At 40.1% G+C, this 22,596-nt stretch overlaps 1 protein-coding gene across 1 annotated transcript in view; it reads left to right on the forward strand.

Moving 5' to 3' along the window:
* The first annotated feature begins 1,570 nt into the window (after window positions 1–1,570).
* Window positions 1,571–22,596, forward strand: part of LOC122788340 (gap junction beta-2 protein-like) — an 87,072-nt gene continuing 66,046 nt past the window's right edge. Inside the window, exon 1 of the mRNA XM_044055417.1 lies at window positions 1,571–1,810. Coding sequence (XP_043911352.1) covers window positions 1,808–1,810 — 3 coding nt within the window. The 5' untranslated portion in view covers window positions 1,571–1,807. The remainder of the gene's footprint in view (window positions 1,811–22,596) is intronic.

The following is a 22,596-nucleotide window of genomic DNA, read 5'->3' on the forward strand; positions in this document are numbered from 1 at the left end:
GAATGATGTGATGGACTAGTAAATAAGTGTTTCCTCTCTCTCGTTCTGTGTGTGTGTGTGTGTGTGTGTGTGTGTGTGTGTGTGTGTGTGTGTGTGTGTGTGTGTGTGTGTGAAAAAATATATGTTACAAATATATTATCAGTTTTCTGTAAACACTGTCACATTTTTTTTGGCACAGAACCAACCGTTTGCAATGCTAACACATATTTCTGAATGTTTGTAATACAGACATTTCTTTGGACACTGTTTACATCCAAACACTCCAAATGACAGAACCAGCTGCCTGCTCCATTAATGCTGTTTTTTCAGTTACATCAAAGGGAGCTTCATGTCTGGGCCACAGTTATTTCTTTTTCCTTGTAATAAAAGGAAACATATGATTTTATTTAGATTTCTGCAGTGACAAACTGCCACAATAGCCTTCTTCCGTCAGATGCTCGCAGTCAGCTAACATGGAGGTCTCTAATCCTAGGCCCAAGATGGCAGGAAAAACACTTAAACTACCTCTCCTGTGTTGCTGGTTCTGCTGCTGTGGGATCTCTGGCTTCCAATTTCTGCAATTTTCAAGAGCATCAGGGATGTGTGGATATAAACCATTACGATTTCATAGAGTCATAGATAAGTACTAGACAATCAATTTTCAGACTATTACTAGCACAGCTAATAACCCATAGCGTATCCAAATGTTCACTCCAGCATCTAGGGGAAGTACAAGGTAAACAGGAGGAGAATGACATGCATAGGTAAAGTTAATAGAAACAGGCACAGGAGTATAGTTTGAGTCTAAGCAATCCCTTTAGAATGACCATTATTTTCCTGTGAGTAAGAAATGTTCAGAGGATATAGCCTACTCTGTGTGCCTCTCTTCTTGCTACAGCATATAACTAGTTGTAAGGGAGGATTTAAAATAAATAAGTGGTTTGATGAACTGTATAATGCAGAGCCTACTTTAGCCCAAGATATGCATCATTTTTTTCAAGGACCATTGTTCCCTACTTATATTACTTCATAGTTTTTTATACTGAATTTCCAGCAACATCCAGTATTTCAAAAATGCCTCTGGAACTTTTGAAGTTATCTGTATTTCTGTTAGCCTTCTTTATTGTCTGTTCCTTCAGAAATCTGTGTTTCATTCACAGCTAGTCGCATCATTTTTCTACAAAAACATTTTTCTATAAAACACACACGCAAACAGACATGTGCGCGCGCGCGCGCGCACACACACACACACACACACACACACACACACACACACACACACACACACACACACTGTTGAATTTCTGTCTCTTAAACTACATGTTGTCTTGAGGCTGCATTAAAAAGTCATGTTCAACCTCAGAAGACAAAAGCTATGAGCTGTTTCTTTCTCTGCTACCAAGAAGTTATACAGACATAGTTCTTTTGGCACAATCTTATAGGAGAAGGAATTGTTCCGGTTAGGTCTGCTCTTAACAGGTTCTACTCCAGAATCTACTTGACTCCCTGTCCACACATAAGCCATCAGTTTCCTTGTTAGCAGTAAATTTATTTACATGCAAACACCAGTGTAGGAACTATATTAGTATATGCTGAATTCTGAAAGGCACAAATACAAATGCAGGTTTCCACCTTTGCGATTCATCCTTTCAAAGTGAATTTGCTATTAGGAAATCTTTCTTAGTTACAGAAAACACCAAGGGGATTACCTCAAGAAAAATATTCATATGATCTATGATCACAAGGCTTCTCCAGAAACAGATGAAGGAAAGTGCTGGAGAATTTTAAGAAGCGTAGAGACAACAGCACAGACATTTGCTGCCATTTTATGGTATGTGGAGCTTCCTTATAATGACTGTAATTACTGAGAATGCTTGCCTTAACTGTATGCTACTTAAGTGATACAAGGAATTATATTTACTGTATCAAATGAATAGTCCAGGCATTTATATTAAATTTAGTAGGAGCAATCTAGCAGCTAATACATGTGGATACATCATGAGTTTGGTATGTAAATGCAATTACTGTCTTATCTGCCATGGATATGTGGTCCATATCTTAATTTTCCTTTGACTATGCCAATACGTCACTCTTCTGCTCATATGACACATGTTTTTAACTCATTGTGGCTTTGGCATGTGTTGTATCATGCATAACAATACCTTCTTTTCTGTATATTTATTACATTTGCATTATTTTTACTGTATTTACTGTGGCTTGTGTCCCTAGGGTCCTCACTGAAAATGGATTATACCCAGTAGGGCTAACCAGGTCAATAAATCATACATAAATAAAAAAATGAATTAGGAAGTACAGTGTAGGGTAAAACATGTTTATTAATTTATTTATCTATCTATTTATTCTATGTTGACCTGGTTAGTTCCATTACTCTAATAGTCTTTTTTCAGGGAAGACCTGAAGTGGCATTTATACTACTTGGGGAAATCTGACCAGGGGATTTAGAAACTTCTACTCCTTTCAATAAGTGCCATACAATTTTTTACATCCACCTGAGCTACCGCCATCTAAACCAGATGGTATCTTAATTTAACATCTCATCTGAAGGACAAGACATTCAGGAGTGCAGGACGCCCTTGTGCTGCACTCAGCTATTGATTGACCTGGTGTGAGACTTGAACTCCACTTTCTGCACCAAAGGCAAGTGTGTCACCTGTTGCACCACTACCATGCAAACTTCATGCAAACTCTAGTAAGTCAGAACTCTTGTTATAATTTACATATTGTGTGCCCATGGTCATTTTCACTCCCTACTGTTACTAGGATATATTTATAACTAATTTTCACCATAATCTGCCTTTTATGACATAAAAATAAAATTCAAAATAAAAAAGAAATGTACTAGACATAAAATATTACAAGAAGACTTATTATAGCCAGAATAATAAACAGTATGACCAATGGTTACTTTTTATTCTCCTTTGCATTAACTGATGATTTCATATGAGTATGCCCCCGGCTTGTTTTCTGTAATATTTGTGCCACATTTTGTCTAGCCCTGTTGCACAATGCATGGTTAGAATGCTGAAGATGATACTTGTCTCTGTCTCATAGCCTATAGCCTGGCACACAGCTGACAGTACCATGCAAGTTAGCGGAGGGTGTCACTGTTCTCTACAACTGAGCTATATTGTTCTAGTTTCTTCCAACTCCTTGGACATCAATTCATGCAGGTTTAATAAATACTGAAGTATTCAGTAAGAATCTTAGTGCTTGATTGTCTACCCATTTTGCTTTCTTTTTTGTCCACCTAGTTACACAGGTAGCAATAACACACACAAAGCAGTGACCTATGTATTCTAGAAAATGGCATTCTCTGGTATGGCCATTTTCCATTAACCGAGTTGTTTCTTAGTCCAATTTGCTACAGTTTAAGCTATGAAAACTAAGTTTAAAAATGGCTTCTGTATCTTCCACTGCTGATCATCATCCTCATCAACTCCCTTTTTCCCATTTTTCATATGGGGTCAGGGTGTTATGTCAACTGTCACCATCTCTCTCGTTATTCAATGCCACTCTCCCAATCTTCCTCGACACTCATTCCTGACTGTCGCAGGTCTTCTCTCACACAGCCCATCCAACCTCTTTCCATATTTTCTCTTGCGTTCTTCCTGTCTGTCTCAAAGTTTCCTCAACAGATTAGCTTCTGCTTTTCTGCACATGTGCCTGAACCATTACAATCTGTTCTCTTTGACATTTTCTACAACTGGAGCTTCTTTAACATAAGTATCATCATTTCTTCATCTGTCCCACAGTGTGCATATTACCACCCATCTCAGGCACTTCATCTCCATCACCTCAAGCTTCTTCAATTGTTCTGCCTTTACTGACCAGCTTTCTGTACCATACAGTAGTACTGGTTGCACCACTGTTTTGTATACCTTACCTTTCAGCTTCTTTAACATTCTTGTGTCATGCAGTACCCCTGACACTCTGTGCCACTTGGCTGTGGCCCCTCTGATTCTAGCTTTGAGCTCTTTAACCACCCCTCTCATATACTTGAAGTTGTTAACCTGTTGCACTATTTTCTCTTCTATCTCAATTCTTAACTTCTTCTGATTTCCCCCATTTGGTACCATTACAACTGTCTTATCTGTATCGTTTCATCCCAAGTGGCTTCTGTTTAGCATTCCATCCCCCTTTGTTGACATTCTTGTTCAAAGTCTGCCTGTAATGCCACATCATCTGCATACAGCAACTTTGTTGATCTGTTCCTTTCAACCTGCTTGCTAATGTAGTCCATCATCAAAATGAACAGCAGTCGGCTCAGAGCTGAACCCTGACACATACCCACTACCACTGGGAAACTCTGTCGGAAACCAAGCACTGTTCGTACTTGAGTCAGTGGGTCCTTGTACATAGCCTGCACTAATTCTAGCACTGTTTCTGGGACTTCAAACTATTTATTTTATTTATTTATTTACATTTGTTTACCGGGAAATTCCAGCTGGATGCAGGTCCTTTTTCTGCGCATGCCCGAGGAGAAAAGCTTCACCTCATCTACATGATAGAGATACAAAGTTGCAGCAATAATAAACAACATTACAGGTTGTTGGCTTTAATACAATAACAAGATACTGATTATCAACAGTATATACAGTAAATGTTGCAAGTTAAGATAGTTTCTTGCCGTTTATATTAGTAACAAAGTTGTCAGACAAGATGTTAAAGTATGTAAAGACAACTAGCTATTTATGATTGTGGATAGTAGTGGCGGTAGTATAGTTGGGTTGAGTCTAGATGGGGGGGTAAGGTGAGTGTTAGTCTGGATTAGAACAAGGACAAAGGCAGTGCAAATTTAAGTGGAATTTGAGGGCAGTCTTGAAAAGGCTGCTGGAAGGTAGAGCAGTTATAGAGGGTGGAAGATTGTTCCAAAGTTTAGATATGGTACATGAAAATATGGCTTCTCCTGCTGCATTTTTGGGTTTGATAACAGTGAGTTGATTTTTGTTGCTTGATCTTATGGGCCTAGTGGTGTGATAGGGTTGGAGAAGGGTTTGAAGGGATGTTAAGGGGGTGGTTAATAGGTTTATGAGCGAGGGTGAGTTGATTAAAGTGAAGGCGTTGTGGGAGTTCTAGCCAGTTTAGTTCTTTAAGGGAGATAGAATGATGGCTGTGGTAGGAGGTTCCAGTGGCAAATTTAGCAATTTTGTTGTAACAAGCATCCAGCTTGTGTAGATCTGTCTGTCTAAGGTTGGTAAGTATGGGGAATGCATAGAGTAGGGTGGAGATTAGCTGCGAATTGGCTATGGAGATTCTAGCCGCCTTGGTTAGGAATTGGCAGCTTCGATATAATGCACCAAGTTTCTTGTGAACTTTTTTTTATTGTGAGAGATATGTGGGTGTCAAATCTAAGTTTGTTGTCTATTTCCACACTGAGTAAGTTTGTGTGTTCTGATAGAGAGATGATGGTATTGTCTTTGCTGAGAATGTTGAAGTGGGGGGTGTTTTGGGTGGCTTTGGAAGGTTAGAACAGGAGAAGTTGTGTCTTACTTGGGTTGAGTAGGAGCTGAGCATTGGATAGCCAGCTTTCTACAGAAGAGAATGATTCCTGTGTGATTTGTTGTAGTTCTGGTAGAGTGGGGGCAGAGCAGATGAGAGTAGAGTCATCTGCTTACTGTATAAGAGATGCTTGTGTGGTGGCAGTATGTAGGTTGTTAGTGAAAAGTGAGAATAGCAGAGGGCCAAGGATAGACCCTTGGGGAACTCCGAGAGTAACTGGGAGGTGAGGTAATAGGTTATTATTCCAGGTTACTGATTGCTGGCATCCATGTAGATAGCTGTGGAACCAGCTGCAGTCTGATTGTGAGAAGGAGAGGTTGGGGAGAGTAGAGAGTTGTAGCTCCTGAGATACCATGTCAAAGGCCTTTGAGAAATCTAGAAATACGGCAGTAGAGAAAAGACCATTCTTTTTGTGATGAAGTATAGCGTTGGTGAAGGAGAGCAGAGCGGAGGTAGTGCTGTGATATGGCCTGAAACCATTGCTGAAACTACTGCAGGACTGCCCAAATCAGGTTTCTCAGGACCTTGTCATGTGCTTTCTCCAAGTCTAGGAATGCCCATTTGGACTCTTTCCTCATCTCTAGCTTCTTTTCAAGTATCTGTCTGACTGCAAATGCTGGGTCATTTGTGCTGTGTCCTGATCTGAATCTGAACTGCTCGTCTCCCATCTTACTTCCTACTACTCTGCTTATTCATTTATCAAGCACCCTCTTCAAATATTTCATGCAGTGTGTGACATTTCTGTACTGCCCACAGTTGTGAATGACCCCTTTGTTCTTGAACACTGACACTAGTATGCTTATTCTCCAGTTATATGGGATATGACTTTCTCTCCATACTACTATGAGTACCCTCAGGAGCCATTTCTCCCATAGCTTACTCAACATCTTTATCTTGTCTGCTGTCACCTCATCTGAGCCTGCTGCTTTCCCTGACTTCATTTTCATTAGTGCTGTTCTTACTTCTTCTATGTTGGGTTCCTCCTCTTCTTTCATCATAGATTGTGGGGGTTTCTTCAGTCAGAAGCTGCCAGTAGTCTTTCCATCTGTCTTTGATGTCCTGTGAGCTGGTGAGCAGCTTGTGGCTGGCATCCCCTATGAAGGATGCCTGTCAACAATCTTCTTTATCTTTCTGTCTTTGCCTTGCAACCTGATAGATCTTCTTTGTCCCATCTACTGACTTACTTTGTAGAAGCTGGTAGAGTGCCTCTGATCCCCTGTTCTTTGATACTGCAACTCCTCTCTCCGCCTTTTGTTAGCCAACCAGTAGTCCTTCTTAGCCTGGCCTATCTTTTCTGTTTCCCACTTTTTCCTGCATTCCTTCTTTCTTTTGATGACTTCCTGGACTTCTGCATTTCACCACCAGCTTTCCTTAACAACCTTATTTCCATACCTGGCTCAGCTGCATACCTGTTCTGTAGTTCTCACACATGCTGCTTTGAGGCACTGCAATTATTCTTCAGTTCCACCTATTTCTTCTTCTTCTTCTTCTTGAGGTTCTAGAGCACTAAGTAATTCCTTGAACTCTTGCACTTTCTCTCCAGTCAATGTCTAGGTCTTCAGCCTGGTCTCTGTTGACCTTAGAGCCTTCTCTGACCACTGCTTGCAGCTGATTGTGGCAAGCAGTGGTTTATGCTGAGGGTTGCCTGTTTCAGGGATGACATTGCAATCGCTGATTCTACCTTACTGCCCATTCCTTACTAAGAAGAAGTCTATATCAGTTGCATACTGGCTACTCTTGTGTGTGATCTTGTGACTGTCTGCCTTGCTGACCCGTGTGATGGTGACCATCAAGCCATTTGCCACACAGAAAACTAGAATGGCCTCTCCTTCTTTATTCATGTTGCCCCACCAGTATGGACCCAGGCAGTCCTCATATTCTGTTCTGTCTGTGTGTCCCAATATGCACATTCAGGTCACCCATTATCAATACCAATTCATGTTGTCCTGCTTTTTATCTGTGAGGTCCTGCACCTGCTGTCTGAATCCATTCTTTTCATCACTATCACAACCCTGCTGTGGAGCATAGGCTGAGATTATAAATACTGCCCTATCATTACACAGGAGTTTGATTGCTATGAGTCTGTCACTAACTCTGATGATATCTCTCACTTTTTTCTGAAGCTTCTCCCTCACCACCATTCCCACACCATTTCTAGCCTGTCCTCCTTCTTAGATTCCAAACCAAGTGGCTTTGCTGCACTGCTCTTCCATCTTGTCTCCAGAATACAAATATCAAAAAACCACAGGAAAGTAGAATATAGAACACCAAAAAAAAAAAAAGTTAAACCGTGATATTAGAGACTTTAAAATGATTCAGTTTATTCTTGGCAACGTAAAAAAAGAAATGGTAGATCCCAAGGCGAGAATACGGAAGCAAGCTTTCATAGTGGGCGTGACTCTTCAGTTTCGTCATCAGATACCACCGCAAGCAAGAAGAGCGTGTCGTTTGAACGAGTGGATGTAATGGATGACTTAGAGGTGCAGTCGGAGATGGCGCAACATAGTAGATGGAATTTTCGCCAGAATAGTAGGCGCAAGTCGAGAGCAAGGGGTCGAAACAGAAGATATTAACTTTTTTCAATCAACAGTAGGTGCTGATTCAATTGACTTTAACTTTGTTGATCCAGCATTTGAACTTGCGCGTACTAATGTTGTTACCTTAAACACGCATATTGTAAATTTGAGTGATTTAAATATCACTAACGATATGTGTTGAGTTTTACAAAAAGGTAGCAAATTTGTTCCTGTTAAGATTCCTGCTCTTGCTGATATTGTGCTGGATATCAAACGTTTTTGTCGTAAATTACATTTGAAAGTTTTTTTTGAGGCACAAGATTCTATTAATGAATCCCTGCTGAATAACAATAGTAGTGTCAATAGTGAAAGTTCTCTTGTTTTTGATAATTCTTTAATGAATCTTTCTATCTATGAATATGAGTCAGATAATTCTATGGATGTTGATGTTCTTGAATTTTCTTGTGGTTCAGATATTAATGTGAATCGTTTTTTTTACTGGTTATGGTAGACTTGATGTTCCTTGCTTACCCACTTATAGTAATTTTCACCCACCCAAAAAATCAGCTATATTGAATAATTTTGAAAATACTCTTGTTAGGAAAGCTGAAACTGAATATGCTCATTTTAGAAAGCAATATATTGAATTCAACTTAACAAAATCTGAATGGCTAGCTGTTAAAGCTATGCAAAATGTTTAAGACAGATATGTTTTTTGTCAAGCTGATAAAGGGGGTAATTGGGTGATTATGAACAAACAACATTACCTAAAAATGGTTTTTGATTTATTATGTGATGAAAGTGTTTATCTCGAATTGTTTTACAATCCGATTTTGGAATTTAATGAAGCTTTGCTGGAATTGTTAGAACGGGGCGAAAGGTTAGGTTTTCTTACACAAAAAGATGTGAAGAAATTATATATAGAAAATCCTAGGGATGCGACTTTTTATGCTTTGCCTAAAATACATCATAATTACAATGATCCCCCTGGTCGCCCCATAGTTTCCAGCTGTGGTTGCTTTCTTGAAAATGTGGGAATTTTATTGGATAATTTACTGAAAAAGGAACTTAAGAATGTTATCTCTCATATTAAGAATACTAATGAACTTTGTACCTTGGTTAAAAATATGCGTTGGGACAAAGAATTCTATTGGGCTACTGTAGATATCAAGGCTTTGTATACAAGTATTTCTACTACATTTGGCCTTGAGGCTATTAGTCAGATTATGGGGGAAGGTCCTCGTACGTCCTTTATTATTCTATTGCTTGAATTTGCATTGACACATAATTATTTTTTATGTGAAGAAAAAATCTTTTTGCAAAAAGAAGGTACTGCAATGGGGGCTAATTTTGCCCCCACTTATGCAATCCTTTTTATGTCCTTCTTTGAGACTAGTTTTCTTTATACATTAGAGTTCTTTCATAAATCTGTGGTCCTATACCGTAGGTACATTGATGATTTGATATTCATTTGTAAGGGTAGCATTTCTGATTTCAGTGGATTTGTGGATGAACTTCACTCAAACAGGTTTGGTTTGAAATTTACTTATAAAGTGGATCCATGTAATATACAGTTCCTTGACATTTTGTTATATGTGGATACATATAATAATATTCAGTTTAGACCATATAGAAAGGTGACAGCAACAAATAATTTTTTACATGCTTCTAGTGCACATCCAATGCATTTAACTGAAGCCCTTCCTTTTGGAGAATTCAAACGTATATTTGAACATACATCTGAAAAATGTTTTTTGAAAGAAGAATTTCAGGATGTTAGAAATAGACTTTTAAGTAGGGGTTATTCTAAAGATAATGTTACAAATAGTGAATGCAGGGTTTTGGGTAATAAGAGTTTAAAGATTAATTCTGCACAAAGCTCTAATATTTGTAAAAATTCTGATTTAGTGAATAATGATAAATTGTTTTTTGTAACATAATATTCCCCTTTTTCTCACAAACTTAAATTCATTGTAGATTTTTTATGGCCTATTGTTTGTGACAATGATGAGATAGGATATCTGTTCCCTAAAAGGGTTAGTTTTTCTTATGGTAGATTTTCTAACCTTAAAGAGCTTTTGAGTTTGAAATATAATATAAAGAATTTGAATGAAGGTAATGGTATGTTCAAATGTGGCAGATGTAAAATTTGCCCTAGGGTTAAAAATCTTTCAGGCAGTGCTATCAATGGCATTAAATTTAATGCTACTGATAGATTTGACTGTAAATCATGTGGTGTTGTCTATATAGTGGGTTGTGGATGTGTTCCATCTAAGTATTATATTGGTCAGACTAAACGACAGGTAAAAATACATATAATGGAACATATTGGTGATGTTAGGCACTGTAGAACTGATAATCCCATTTCAGAACACTTTAATAATATTCATTCTGGTTGTCTGGACTCTTTATTTTTTTGTGTTCTTGGTAAACCAAGTGCCACAGGTCCTGGTAACTATTCACAAAAATTCTGAATTTAGAAAGTAGATTTATTCTTAACTTTGGTACTTTAATGCCTAAGGGTTTGAATTTAGAAATGAATATTACCTTTTAATATTCTTACAAATTAAAATATGAGTATTTTACTGTCATCCTACTTAATTCTTTTTTGAATTAGTAGTTAAAGTGTTTTTGCACTGATTAATTGATTAATTGTTTAATTATTCAATTTAGCAAAATGTATAAAAAGATGCAGCTGTATGTCTTTTATTATTCCTTTGAAGACTGTGTTCAGCCGAGGTACCAGAAGACATTAAAGTTTTTGCTGTATCCTGGCTCCTGTTTGGTGTTCTATACTCCAGAATACAAAGCAAGTCCAGCCTCCTCCTTAACATCATGTTATTCACTTCCAAGCTCCAGCCTGTCAGTGAATTTTTAGTTTATGGCTGGCAGGTTGATTGGTTTTATACTCAATTTTCACTCAATAAAGCTATGCCAGGTAACCCAAGCTAGGCAACTGGACACCAGTTGGTCAACAGAGGCCCATAACCCCACCACCACCACCATTAGCAAGGGTCCCTGGGACAGGTTAGACTAGGCTAGGTTCTCAACCCACTTATCAAATGTAAATACCCATGCCCATTTAGCAATATTAGTCAAAATGAATGAATCACCTAGAGCCATACTGTACACCGTTGACTGGCTAGCTCTGCCATGGCATGGGGTCCGTGGTTTGTGTTTGCTTATTTTGACAATACAGTACACAACAGTAGTTGCCCAAAGCTGCTGGTCTGTACAGCTCTTCCCCCTGTAAGGGCACCATCTAGAGACTGTGCTGCTGCCCACAACTCCATTCTTGAGTGAGTTTCATTTGGAAATACTTGTCATGTTTTTGGGAAGTAGGAGGAACCCCACAGAGACACAGGGAGAACATACAAGCTCCACACAGGTATTGGTCAGAGGTCAGGTTCGAACTTTGCACCTTGTGCATGCAGGTGAAGACCTAAACTATTCTGCCAACTTCCACTACTAATCAGATGATTAATTGTAATGTGGCATTGGACGAATACTCACATTACTTTTGGATTTCAAAACATTCCAACTCACACACACATTTATGTGTATATATATATATATATATATATATATATATATAGATAGATAGATATAGATATAAATATACATGCATATATAATATATATATATATATATATGTATATATTTATGTACATGTATACATATATACATATATATATATATATATATATATATAAAATATATATATATATATATATATATATATATATATATATATATATAAAATATATAAATATATATATATATATATATATATATCAAATGATATTGAAGTGCACTCGGTCAAATGATCGTATCATCAACTTACTTCTGTGAAAAGTCAATTGCCAAATTCCGATAATGCCGAAATACATACTGAATTCAACCTAGGAACAAGCACTAACATAGATCAAGATAGGATAATATTTGTACATTGGAAATCTCTGAGTTCAACATCAACGTTCGAGTTTCAGACTTCACGCAAAGTTCATAGGTTCATAGGTAGGTACTAGGCTATCGGCCCAAAAGCCTACGTAAGCCTAGCTAACAAGATTCCCTGGCTTACACCACCCAAAAAAGTTATTTTCCTATGCCACTGTCGAGCAGAGACACAGACGTGATCCCCAGGGTGTATTTCCTATTTCCCATCCACTCATCAAGATTTTTCTTGAAGAGTGCTAATGAAGAACTTTGCTTGACATAGATGGGCAGCCTGTTCCAGAGTATGGGAAGTCTCTGGGACAGGAATCTATCCCTCCAGTATGTCCTATTTATTGTGGTGACAAGGTTTAGGTCCCTAGAGCGTGTAGCTCAGAGGGATTGGGATTTCTTTAGGTGTAGCATGTCCAACAGCTCTGGGTTTGACATAGCTTTATATGTTAGGCAGAGATCACCTCGGAGTAGGCGATATGCTATGGAGTAAAGCTGGAGTTTTTTTGAGACGGTCAGTGTACAGCATTTGTTTGAGGCCAGTAATCCTCTTTGTGAGGTACTTCTGTGGCCTTTCCAGCTGCTGCAGATGTCTTGTGAGGTACATTCCAAAAGGGGCGTTGTACTCTATAAAGGGTCTAATGAGTGTCGAGTAGAGGGGAACAATGACCTCTTTTTTCCTGGATGAGAACCCTTTTATGATGCGCTGTGCCACGTATAAGGACGTGGCACACCGCATCATAAAAGGGTTCTCATCCAGGAAAAAAGACTACTGTGGTGATGTGACTATCAAAGGAGAGACTACTGTCCACCTGGGTCCCAAGGTCTCTTATCACACATTTGGTGTTAAGTAGATTGCTGCCTATGTGGTAGTTCATGGGTACAGAGTTTTTACCAAAGCGGATGACACTGCACTTTTTGGCATTGAGCTTGAGGCCATGACTCTGACACCAGGCATCTGTCTCAGCGAGGCCCTTCTGTAGGATGTCCACATCATTTGGGAACTTGACTATGGCTCCTAGTTTGCAGTCATCTGCGAACTTCATTAGCCACAGGCCTTCTGTGTTAGCCTGTACTTCAGAGAAGTAGATACCAAACAGGAGTGGTCCCAAGATGGAACCCTGTGGTACTCCACTTGTCACCTGCTTTGAGGTCAGACTTGGAGTCTGCAACTTTTACAGTGTGGGTTCTGTCAGTGCACCAGTTGGCAACCCATCTTGGGACATAGGGATTTATACCTAGTTTAGTGAGTTTAGCTATAATTCCAGAATGGGGGATGGTGTTGAAAGCCTTGGCGAGGTCAAGATAGGCTGTGTGAACCACCTTACACTCATCTACAGCTTTGGTGACTGCCTCAAAGACGTCAATCAGGTTCAAGAGGCATGATCTGCCTTTCACAAACCCAAACTGGATGGGATCCAGAGTTTGGAGGTTAACAATGTCTTTGTTTATGAGTTCCATGATGATACATTCCATGGCCTTGCAGACCAGGCTCATCAGGCTAATAGGTCGATAGTTCCCAGGATCAGTGGTGACTCTCCCGTTTTGGAGTGGGATAACTGTTGCTGTGCACCATTCAGTGGGCACAAAGCCTGATGCAAGGAAATTATTGAACATGGTGCTTAAGTGGGGAGCCAGTTTGTTCTGAAGTTCGTGTAAAACGCAGCCTAGGATGTTGTCCGGTCCCATGGATGCTGTGTTTTTGGCTTTAGAGAGTGCAGCTTTTACCTGTGTAGTTGTGATTACAGGAACTCTGCATTCTTCCTGTATAGATATGGGCCCTTTAGGGAGTGAGGGGGGTAAAGTTAGCACTAAACCTATCTGCCAGGATGTTGGCAATATCAGTTGGTTCTGTAATTTTCATGCTGTTGTGCTGTAACTCAGAGCAGATCTGGGTGTTGCCATCCAAATTCTTGACATAGCTATAGAATGCTTTGTGGTTGTCCTTAGAATTAGTGATGATTTTGTTTTCATAGCTAGCTTTGGAGGATCTTATAAGGGATCTCAGCTTCTTACTGAGGCTGACCACGGAGCTCCTCCACTCATGGGATTTTACTCTGTTTTGCAACAGTTTCTTTCTTCTGTTGTACAGTTTGTTTATGGCAGGGGACCACCAGATTGGCTTCCTTTTTTTGGAGGATAACGTCTTGGTTCTGTTTGGGATAGCACGATTCACCAACTCGTGTAAGTGCTTATAGAGTGCATTTGTGTAGGACTCAGCAATCGTAACTGTATTGTCCATCTGCATGGATGTCATGAAGTTCACCACTTCTGTCTTAAGAAGCATGAAGTTGGCTTTGGAGAAATTTTTTACCATGGTTTCCTTAATGGGGGATGGGGGCGGGATGTGGATATCAAGGGTGACTAGCTTATGGTTGGATTGGACCAAGGAGGAGTTGACTTCAGGTGTGGAACACCGGCCACTCATGTTGGTAATGACTGGGTCTAGGATATTGTTGCCCCTGGTGGGGGTGTGGATAAGTTCATCGAGGGCATTGGAGTTTATGAATTCCAGAAAGCGTTGAGCTAAAGAGTTGGTACACGAGTAGTTTTCCCAGTTAATGGTGGGGTAGTTGAAGTCGCCCATTATTAGGGTGTTTGGTTGCACCCTAATATTTTCCAGTACATCAAGAAAAGAAGAGTGGGAATCCTGGGGCATGGTGGGGGATTTGTAGCAAGCTACAATTTGGATTGCAGTTTTGCCCAGAGTTAGTTGCACTTGGATAACCTCGGATGCATGATGCTGAGCAACTAGCCTGGAGGTGTGGATATCCTTAATGAATATGGACACACCTCCGCCTTTGGTGTTTCGGTCCAGGTTACATGGCTGAAAAGTGTGGTATGAGTTATAGCCTGGCAGTGCAGGGGTGGTCTCCGCAGCCTTGAACCAGGTCTCAGTCACTGCACAGATATCGATGTTTTCCATTTTAAGGAGTGCCTCGTGTGAGTGCATTTTGAGATTTAGACTTCTAGCATTGAGTAGCATTACCCTCAGCTGTTGCTTGCCTGTTCCTGTTACGGTGGTGAATTTGTCATTTCAACCTTGCCTAAAAAAGACACTATAGGGGCAGCAAGAGCCTTAGCCAGTATCTAGAATCCCAGGGGTGACAGGTGCAGGCCATCTGTGGCAAAGCATCTTGGTCTGTCGACCATATCATCCCAAGCAGATAGATACTGGATCCCCTTAGAATGACACCAGAAGCTTAGCCAATTGTTGAAGTCAATGATTTTGTCTTTGTACTGCAGTATCATTCTGGGCGATGGCAGAATGCTACTCAGGGCTAGGGTCATACCTGCCTGGGCTACAAGATTGGAGAGCTCTTCCATGTCTCTTTTCATGTAGTCCAGGTAGGTGCATCTCAGGTCATTCACACCAACATGGACAATGACAGAGTCATATCTGTACTTGTTGTGGAGTGACCTGAGTGTGTGGGTTATGTGGCAGATCATGTCACCCGACAGGCAGCTGGCAGTAATGTTCTCCTTGTTTAGCCTGGTGAGTGGGACATCAGTGTGCCTGACCATAGAGTCACCTATGACTAGTGTGTTGGGTTACGGGTACGTTGTTTTGCCTTATTGGCTGTGGTTGAGTGACACACTGAGTCTGTGGGTTATGTGTCATTTGGGTTGTGTTGGGGGATGGAGGTTGCTTGTGTTTCTGCTTTGGAGGTCTCTGTTGCTTAGACAGATTATTATTGAGAGCCTCCGCGAATGTTTTTGTGTTACTATGTGTGGATTTTGGTGGTGTAGATTTAGTAAGACTATGTGATGAGTGTGGTGCAAATGTTTACTTTCTCCTCATGCCTGTCAAGTTCAGCCTTGGTTGAAGAGAGCTTTACCTCCAGTTTGGCTAGATAAGTGAATCTCTCACAGGTTATAGTGTTGGGTGGTAGGAGTAGAGGGTTGTCTGTGTACATGAGGCAATTTCTACATTGCCTCAAAATGCCCAGATTCATCAGATAGACAGGAGAGAACACTGGGAGCTGACCCTTGGACATGCCTGAATAAAAAACTATTTTCCTCTAGATAAGTGAGGAAAGTGAGTACAAGAGCTGTTTTTCTCTAAGGAAGTGGGAAAAGTAAGTACAAAAACTGTTTTCCTCTAGGTAATGAGGAAGATTGAGTGCTATAGTAATTAGTAGCTTATTTAGTGCTTACAAGTTCTGGACAAGTGCTGAGCACGAATAAGCAAATTTAAGTGCTAAAACTGAGAATCTGTATATGCACTAGATGAGTTACAGGACAGAAACAAGTGCAAATGCAGGCTTTCAAATCAGAAAGTTGAGAGAGATGGAAGAGATTGCCCAAACGGCCAATAACTACAATTTCTGGGCCAGAACCACTCCTTATGTGGTAGACAGGTTACCTAGTGCTTACCACTCCCACTGATAAGCTAGAAGGCTTCCCTCCAACACAGAAAGGCTTGGGGGGCTCAGAAGCTTACATACAGTCCTGGATACAGCAAATCTGTATCTGAAACACTAGTTACAGGAAAGGTAGGAAAGAGGCTTACAGTTTTTTTTTTACAGAAAAGTAGCTAAAACAGTAGTAAAAACAATTCACATGCAGTGCAAGCTAGCATAATTGAGTATGTAGCAATATTAGACCAAACACAGTTTAAAAAATGCAATTAAATTAAAAAGGACTAAAAGCAAGTGCAGAAAGAGTTTATTAGGTAGAATGTGGTAAAGAGATGGGACTAGAGGAGTGTCCTAGATCAAATCTACAGTGGGGTGGGCAACTGCAAAAGCCACCAAATTTAAACTACAAGCCAGAAATAGGGAGGGTGGGTGGAACAAAACAGTTTCAACAGAGATCTAAGCAACAATTAACAGTACAAACACTAAAACCAAAAAAATATATACTCAGTTCTGTATATTTGCAGTTTGGCTAGGCTTATATAGGCCCTAGGGCCAATAGCTTAGTACCTACCTATGAACCTATGAACCTATGCAGATAGATTAGAAGGCAGTCTCTCAGAACACAGGTTCCAGCAATTAAATGCAGGCTGTTACTAACAGGTCTAATTTTGAGAGAGGCAAACACATACATCCATGCCATCTTTCTTGACCTCTCTAAGGCTTTTGGCAGTCTCTCACCATAACACTCATCATTCTCATCTTAGTCTCTCAAACTGTTCCATCTCATGGTTCAACTCCCGCTACCGCTCCAACAGAATTCAAAGCGTTAAATGGTTACGTTCTAACTCCTCTCCTCATGCTGCTCCTTCATATTCAGTCCTGTCTTATTCAACATTTTTAGCAACAATCATCCTCTTCAGTCCTGCCAGTATTCAATACGCAAGCAACTTCACCATTATCTGCACTGACGAATCCATGCATGACTTCCATTCACTAAACTAACAATCCTTCTCCTCCATAGAATTCTGCCTAATGACTCTAACCTCATTCTTAACCCCAGAAATGTAATACTCATGCTGTTCATTCCCAAAGCCCACCAAAATTATGCAACCAGCTTCACCACCTTCTCTTCAGTGGGACCTCCACTGAACAGGTTAATCACAACAACCTACAAGGACTAACCAACAAATCACCAGAAAAGAAAGTCTTCAAAAACTGGGCTTGCTCTACTGAACCAGAACCTAGTTCATTGAACCCACCAGAAAACATATTGCAACTGTCTTACTTCTCCCTTCCCTCTTCTATGCTCCCTCACCTTCACCAACCATCAAGCCTTCCAGTTCTCTACACTGAAACAAACCAAGTTCACAACTTTCCCTCATACACCATTCACTGCAAACCTCTCAAACAGTTAAATTGGTTCAAACTCTGTAATCTCCTTAAGCTTTGGCAACTAAAACAAGCTCATAAAATAGTTTTCCCAAAAACTGTAAATCACCATCTTCACTCATGTCTTAGTACTGTCCTTCCAGAACCCGTAGATCCTCTGACAAATTTCTCTCTACCAACAGCTTCTCCAATAATTCTAACTAGAGCCACTAAGTAGCCAAACTGTGGAACTCTCTGCCATTGTTACCATGGGAAAATACAAACACTCCCAGTTTAAGTCACAAATACATCACCTTCTCACCAACTGGATTTGACACTATGCATATCCACCTGGTAATTCTCTCAACTCATCTCTAAAACTCATCACCTCACCTTTTCTGTACTTTATACAAAGTCACACACAAATAATCCCACACTTGACATAAATATTCATTTACAAACATCCCCATAGTCCTTTTAGTTCCTCCATTTCGGGTCTATATTATAGTCTCGAAAGCCGACAATGTTGAATCTGACATTGTTGACAAGAGACTATCGAACGCTCAGAATCTTGAGTGTGTAAACGGAAATCTCTGTAAGGGGAGATTTCCATTTACTGCAATGTACTGCAGTCTCGGAGTTGGTATATTTAAGTAGCGTGGGTTGTGGGGGGTGCAGGGGGGGGCTTGCCCCCCTGCTTAAACCCGTTAGGGTACTTTTTTCTTGTCTTTTTATAAGGTCGATGTTTGAAGACATCTACCACATGGTGTCGACCATATGTTGTTCGATGTTTTCAAATGTCAATCTTACAATATAGACCCTCCATTTCATACCTCTTCTCTGCTCAACTCTTTCTACCCTTCAACATGTTTCTGTATTCCTTTTTAAAATCCTCTTGTATATAAATCTATTCAATATTATTGTTAATCTATACTTGTACTCTCAGTTGGAGTTTTTCTCCCTGGGCTTCCTCTGGACCTACATATATATATATATATATATATATATATATATATATATATATATATATATATATATACACACACACACACACACACACACACACACACACATACGTGGATTAAAGTTAATCGAAACTTTAGTCGATCACTATGCAAAACACTGGAAAATAATAAAAAAAAAACTACAAAGGCCATGCACCAAGAAACAACTTTGAACCATGCAAAACAGAAATAGTTTTTGCTGGGTGGCAAGCTCTCTTGCATACCCCACACAACTTGCTACAAGTCAACTCCAAGGTAGTTTTGCTGTCTTTTCATTTTAGTGGTGGTCTTTCGGAATAAACTCATATTTACAAGTGTTCTTGTGCTGTGTGTTTCTTTTTGAACTTTTTACTTTATATACATGCACTAATAGTGTCAACATGCAACATGCACCTATTCTTTCGATGGTGTGTGTATGTATATATATATATATATATATATATATATATATATATATATATACACACACACACACACACATATATATAATATATATATATATATATATATATACATACACACACACACACACACACACACACACACACACACACATATATATATATATTATATATAGTGTGTGTGTGTGCGTGTGTGTACACACACACACACACACACAGACTTACATTTTATTTATTTATATGTATATATATATATATATATATATATATATATATATATATATATGTATATATAGACATATACACGCATGCATATATGGTTGCAGTCTAAACATCAAACGCTCATGCAAGCAAATGTTTTTACATGTTGTAAATAACAGCAAATGCTCATATGAGTGAGCATTGCTTTCAATGGAGTTTTTGCCACCAGCATTTTCTATAGGATTATGGTGCATCAGGTAAAGGAATTTACCCCACCATTGTGTGATCTTGGCATTGGTATGTATAATTAGCAGGGGCTGGCTCTTGAGGTGAGTCTATGATTGAACATGGTGCTTAGGTGGGGTGCCAGTTCATTCTGTAGTTCATGTAGAATGCAGCCTGGGATGTGTTCAGGTCTCATGGATGCTGTGTTCTTGGCTTTGGAGGGTATGGTTTTTACCTGTGTAGCCGTGATTACAGGAACTTTGCATTCTTCTGGTATAGATATGGGCCCTTTAGGCGGTGGGGGGGTAAAGTTAGCACTGAACCTATCTGCCAGGATGCTGGCAATATCATTTGGTTCTGTATATTTAGTGCCATTGTGCTGTAACTCAGAGCAGACCTGAGTGTTGCCATTGAGATTCTTGACATAGCTATAGAATACTTTGTGGATGTCTTTAGAATCAGTGGTGATTTTGTTTTCATAACTAGCTTTGGAGGATTTTACGAGGGATGTCAGCTTCTTACTGAGGCTGACCAGGGAGATCTTCCAGTCATGGGATTTTACTCTTTTTTGCAACAGTTTATTTCTTCTGTTGTAGAGTTGGTTTATGATAGGGGACCACCAGATTAGCTTCCTTTTTTTGGGAGGATAGCATCTTGGTTCTGTTAAGGATAGCACGATCCATGCACTCATGTAAGTGCTTATAAATTGCATTTGTGTGGGATTCAGCAGTCGTACCTCTATTGTCCGTCTGAATGGGTGTTGTGAAGTTTGCCACTTCTGTCTTAAGAAGTGTGAAGTTTGCTTTGAAGAAATTGTTTACGGTGGTTTCCCTAATGGGGTGGGGGCGGAATGTGGATGTCTAGGGTGATTAGCTTGTGGTCGGATCTGACCAATGAAGAATTGACCTCTGGTGTGGAACACTGGCCGTCCATGTTGGTAATGACCAGGTCTAGGATATTGCTGCCCCTGGTGGGGGTGTGGATAAGTTGATCCAAGGCGTTGGAATTTATGAATTCCACAAAATGTTCAGCAAAAGAGTTGGTACATGAGTAGTTTTCCCAGTTGGGTTGTACCTTAATATTTTGCAGTGACTCAAGAAATGAAGAGTGGAAATCCTGGGGCATGGTGGGGAATCTGTAGCAAGTTACAATTTGGATTGTGGTCTTCCCTGAGTTAGTTGCACTTGGATAATCTCGGGTGCATTAAGCTGAGCAACTAGCCTGCAGGTGTGGATATCCTTAATGAATACGGACACGCCTCCACCTTTAGTGTTTAGGTCCAGGTTAGGTAGCCGAAAGTTGTGGCATGAATTATAGCCTGGTAATGCAGGGGTGCTCTCTGGAGCCTTGAATCAGGTCTCTGTCACTGCATAGATGTCTATGTTCTCCATTTTAAGGAGTGCCTCGAGTGAATGCATATTGAGGTTTAGACGTCTAGCATTGAGTAGCATTACCCTCAAATTTTGCTTGCTTGTACCTGTTACAGTGGTGAATTTGTCATTTGAACCTTGCCTAAAAAAGGCACTATAGGGGTGGCAAGAGCCTTAGCCAGTATCCGGAATCCCAAGGGTGACAGGTGCAGGCCATCTCTGGCAAAGCATCGTGGTCTGTCGATCATGTCATCCCAGGCAAACAGATACTGGATCCCTTTAGAATGACACTAGAAGCTTAGCCAATTGTTGAATTCAATCATTTTGTCCTTGTACTGTGATATCATTCTGGGTGACGGCAGGATGCTACTCAGGGCTAGGGTCATACCTGTCTGGGCTACAAGATCGGAGAGCTCCTCCATGTCTCTTTTCATGTAGTCCAGGGAGGTACACCTCAGGTCATTCACACCAACATGGACAATGACAGAGTCATATTTGTACTTATTGTAGAATGACCTGAATGCGTGCGTTATGTGGCAGATCCTGGCACCTGACAGGCAGCTGACAGGAACTTTCTCCTTGTTTAGCCTGGTGAGTGGAACATCAGTGTGCCTGACTATAGAGTTACCTATGACTAGAGTGTTGGGTACGTTGTTATGCCTTATGGGCTGTGGTTGAGTGGCACACTGAGTTTGTGGGCTATGTGTCATTTGGGTTGTGTTTGGGGGTGGATGTTGCATGCGATTCTGCTTTGGAGGTCTCTGTTGCTTGAGCAGATTTTTATTGAGAGCCTCCACGAATGTAGGTGTGTGTTGCTATGTGTGTGTTTTGGTGGTGTAGGTTTTGAGGCACTATGTGATGAGTGTGGTGTGATGCAAGTGTTTACCTTCTCCTCTTGACTGTCTAGTCCAGTCTTGGGTGAAGAGAGCTTTGCTTCCAGTTTGGCTATATAAGTGCATCTCTCACAGGTTGTATTGTTGGGTGGTAGGAGGAGAGGGTTGTCTGTGTACATTAGGCAATTGCTGCATTTCCCCAAGATGCCCAGATTCATCAGGTAGACTGGAGAAAACACTGGGGGCTGACCCTTAGACATGCCTGGATAGGTGCTTATTTATTAAGTACTAAAACCTGTTTTCCTCTAGACAAGTGAGGAAAGTTGAGTGCTGTAGTAATTTGTAGCTTATTTAGTGCTTACGAGGTCTGAACAAGTGCTGAGCTCAAAGAAACAGATTTGAGTGCTAAAACTAAAAAACTGGCTAATTTTAAGGGAAATTTTGAAGAGCAAACATTATGACGCAATGAATAGTTTAACGCTAGCTAAGCAGCAATGCATCAAGTGTATTTTTTTTATATAACAGTAGCAAATGAGCAAACTGATTTGATCAAATTAACCAATAAAAAACTAAAAACTGAGCCCCGTTCCAGCAGTCTTCAATCAGACAAGTTCTAACTGCACATTCCTGCCACAAGGGTGCAGGGGAACCTTCTCCAAAAAAAAGATGGTCTGGATTAGTGCTTAAGTTATACAAACAAAGCTAGATTCAGCAGGTATGAATTTAGTCTAAGCTACAACAAACAAGGCATACCAAGTTCAGAAAGAAACAGTTCAGATAAGCAGGCACAGTAAGCCTTTAACCAGAAACTCCCAGCTCAGAAGGGCAGAATCTACCTTCTCCTCCCACAAGAGTGCAGACCACACCTTCTTA

The sequence above is a fragment of the Protopterus annectens genome, chromosome 13.part0 (assembly GCF_019279795.1).
Source record: "Protopterus annectens isolate FY-2018-M chromosome 13.part0, PAN1.0, whole genome shotgun sequence".
Classification (NCBI taxonomy): Eukaryota; Metazoa; Chordata; order Ceratodontiformes; family Protopteridae; genus Protopterus; species Protopterus annectens.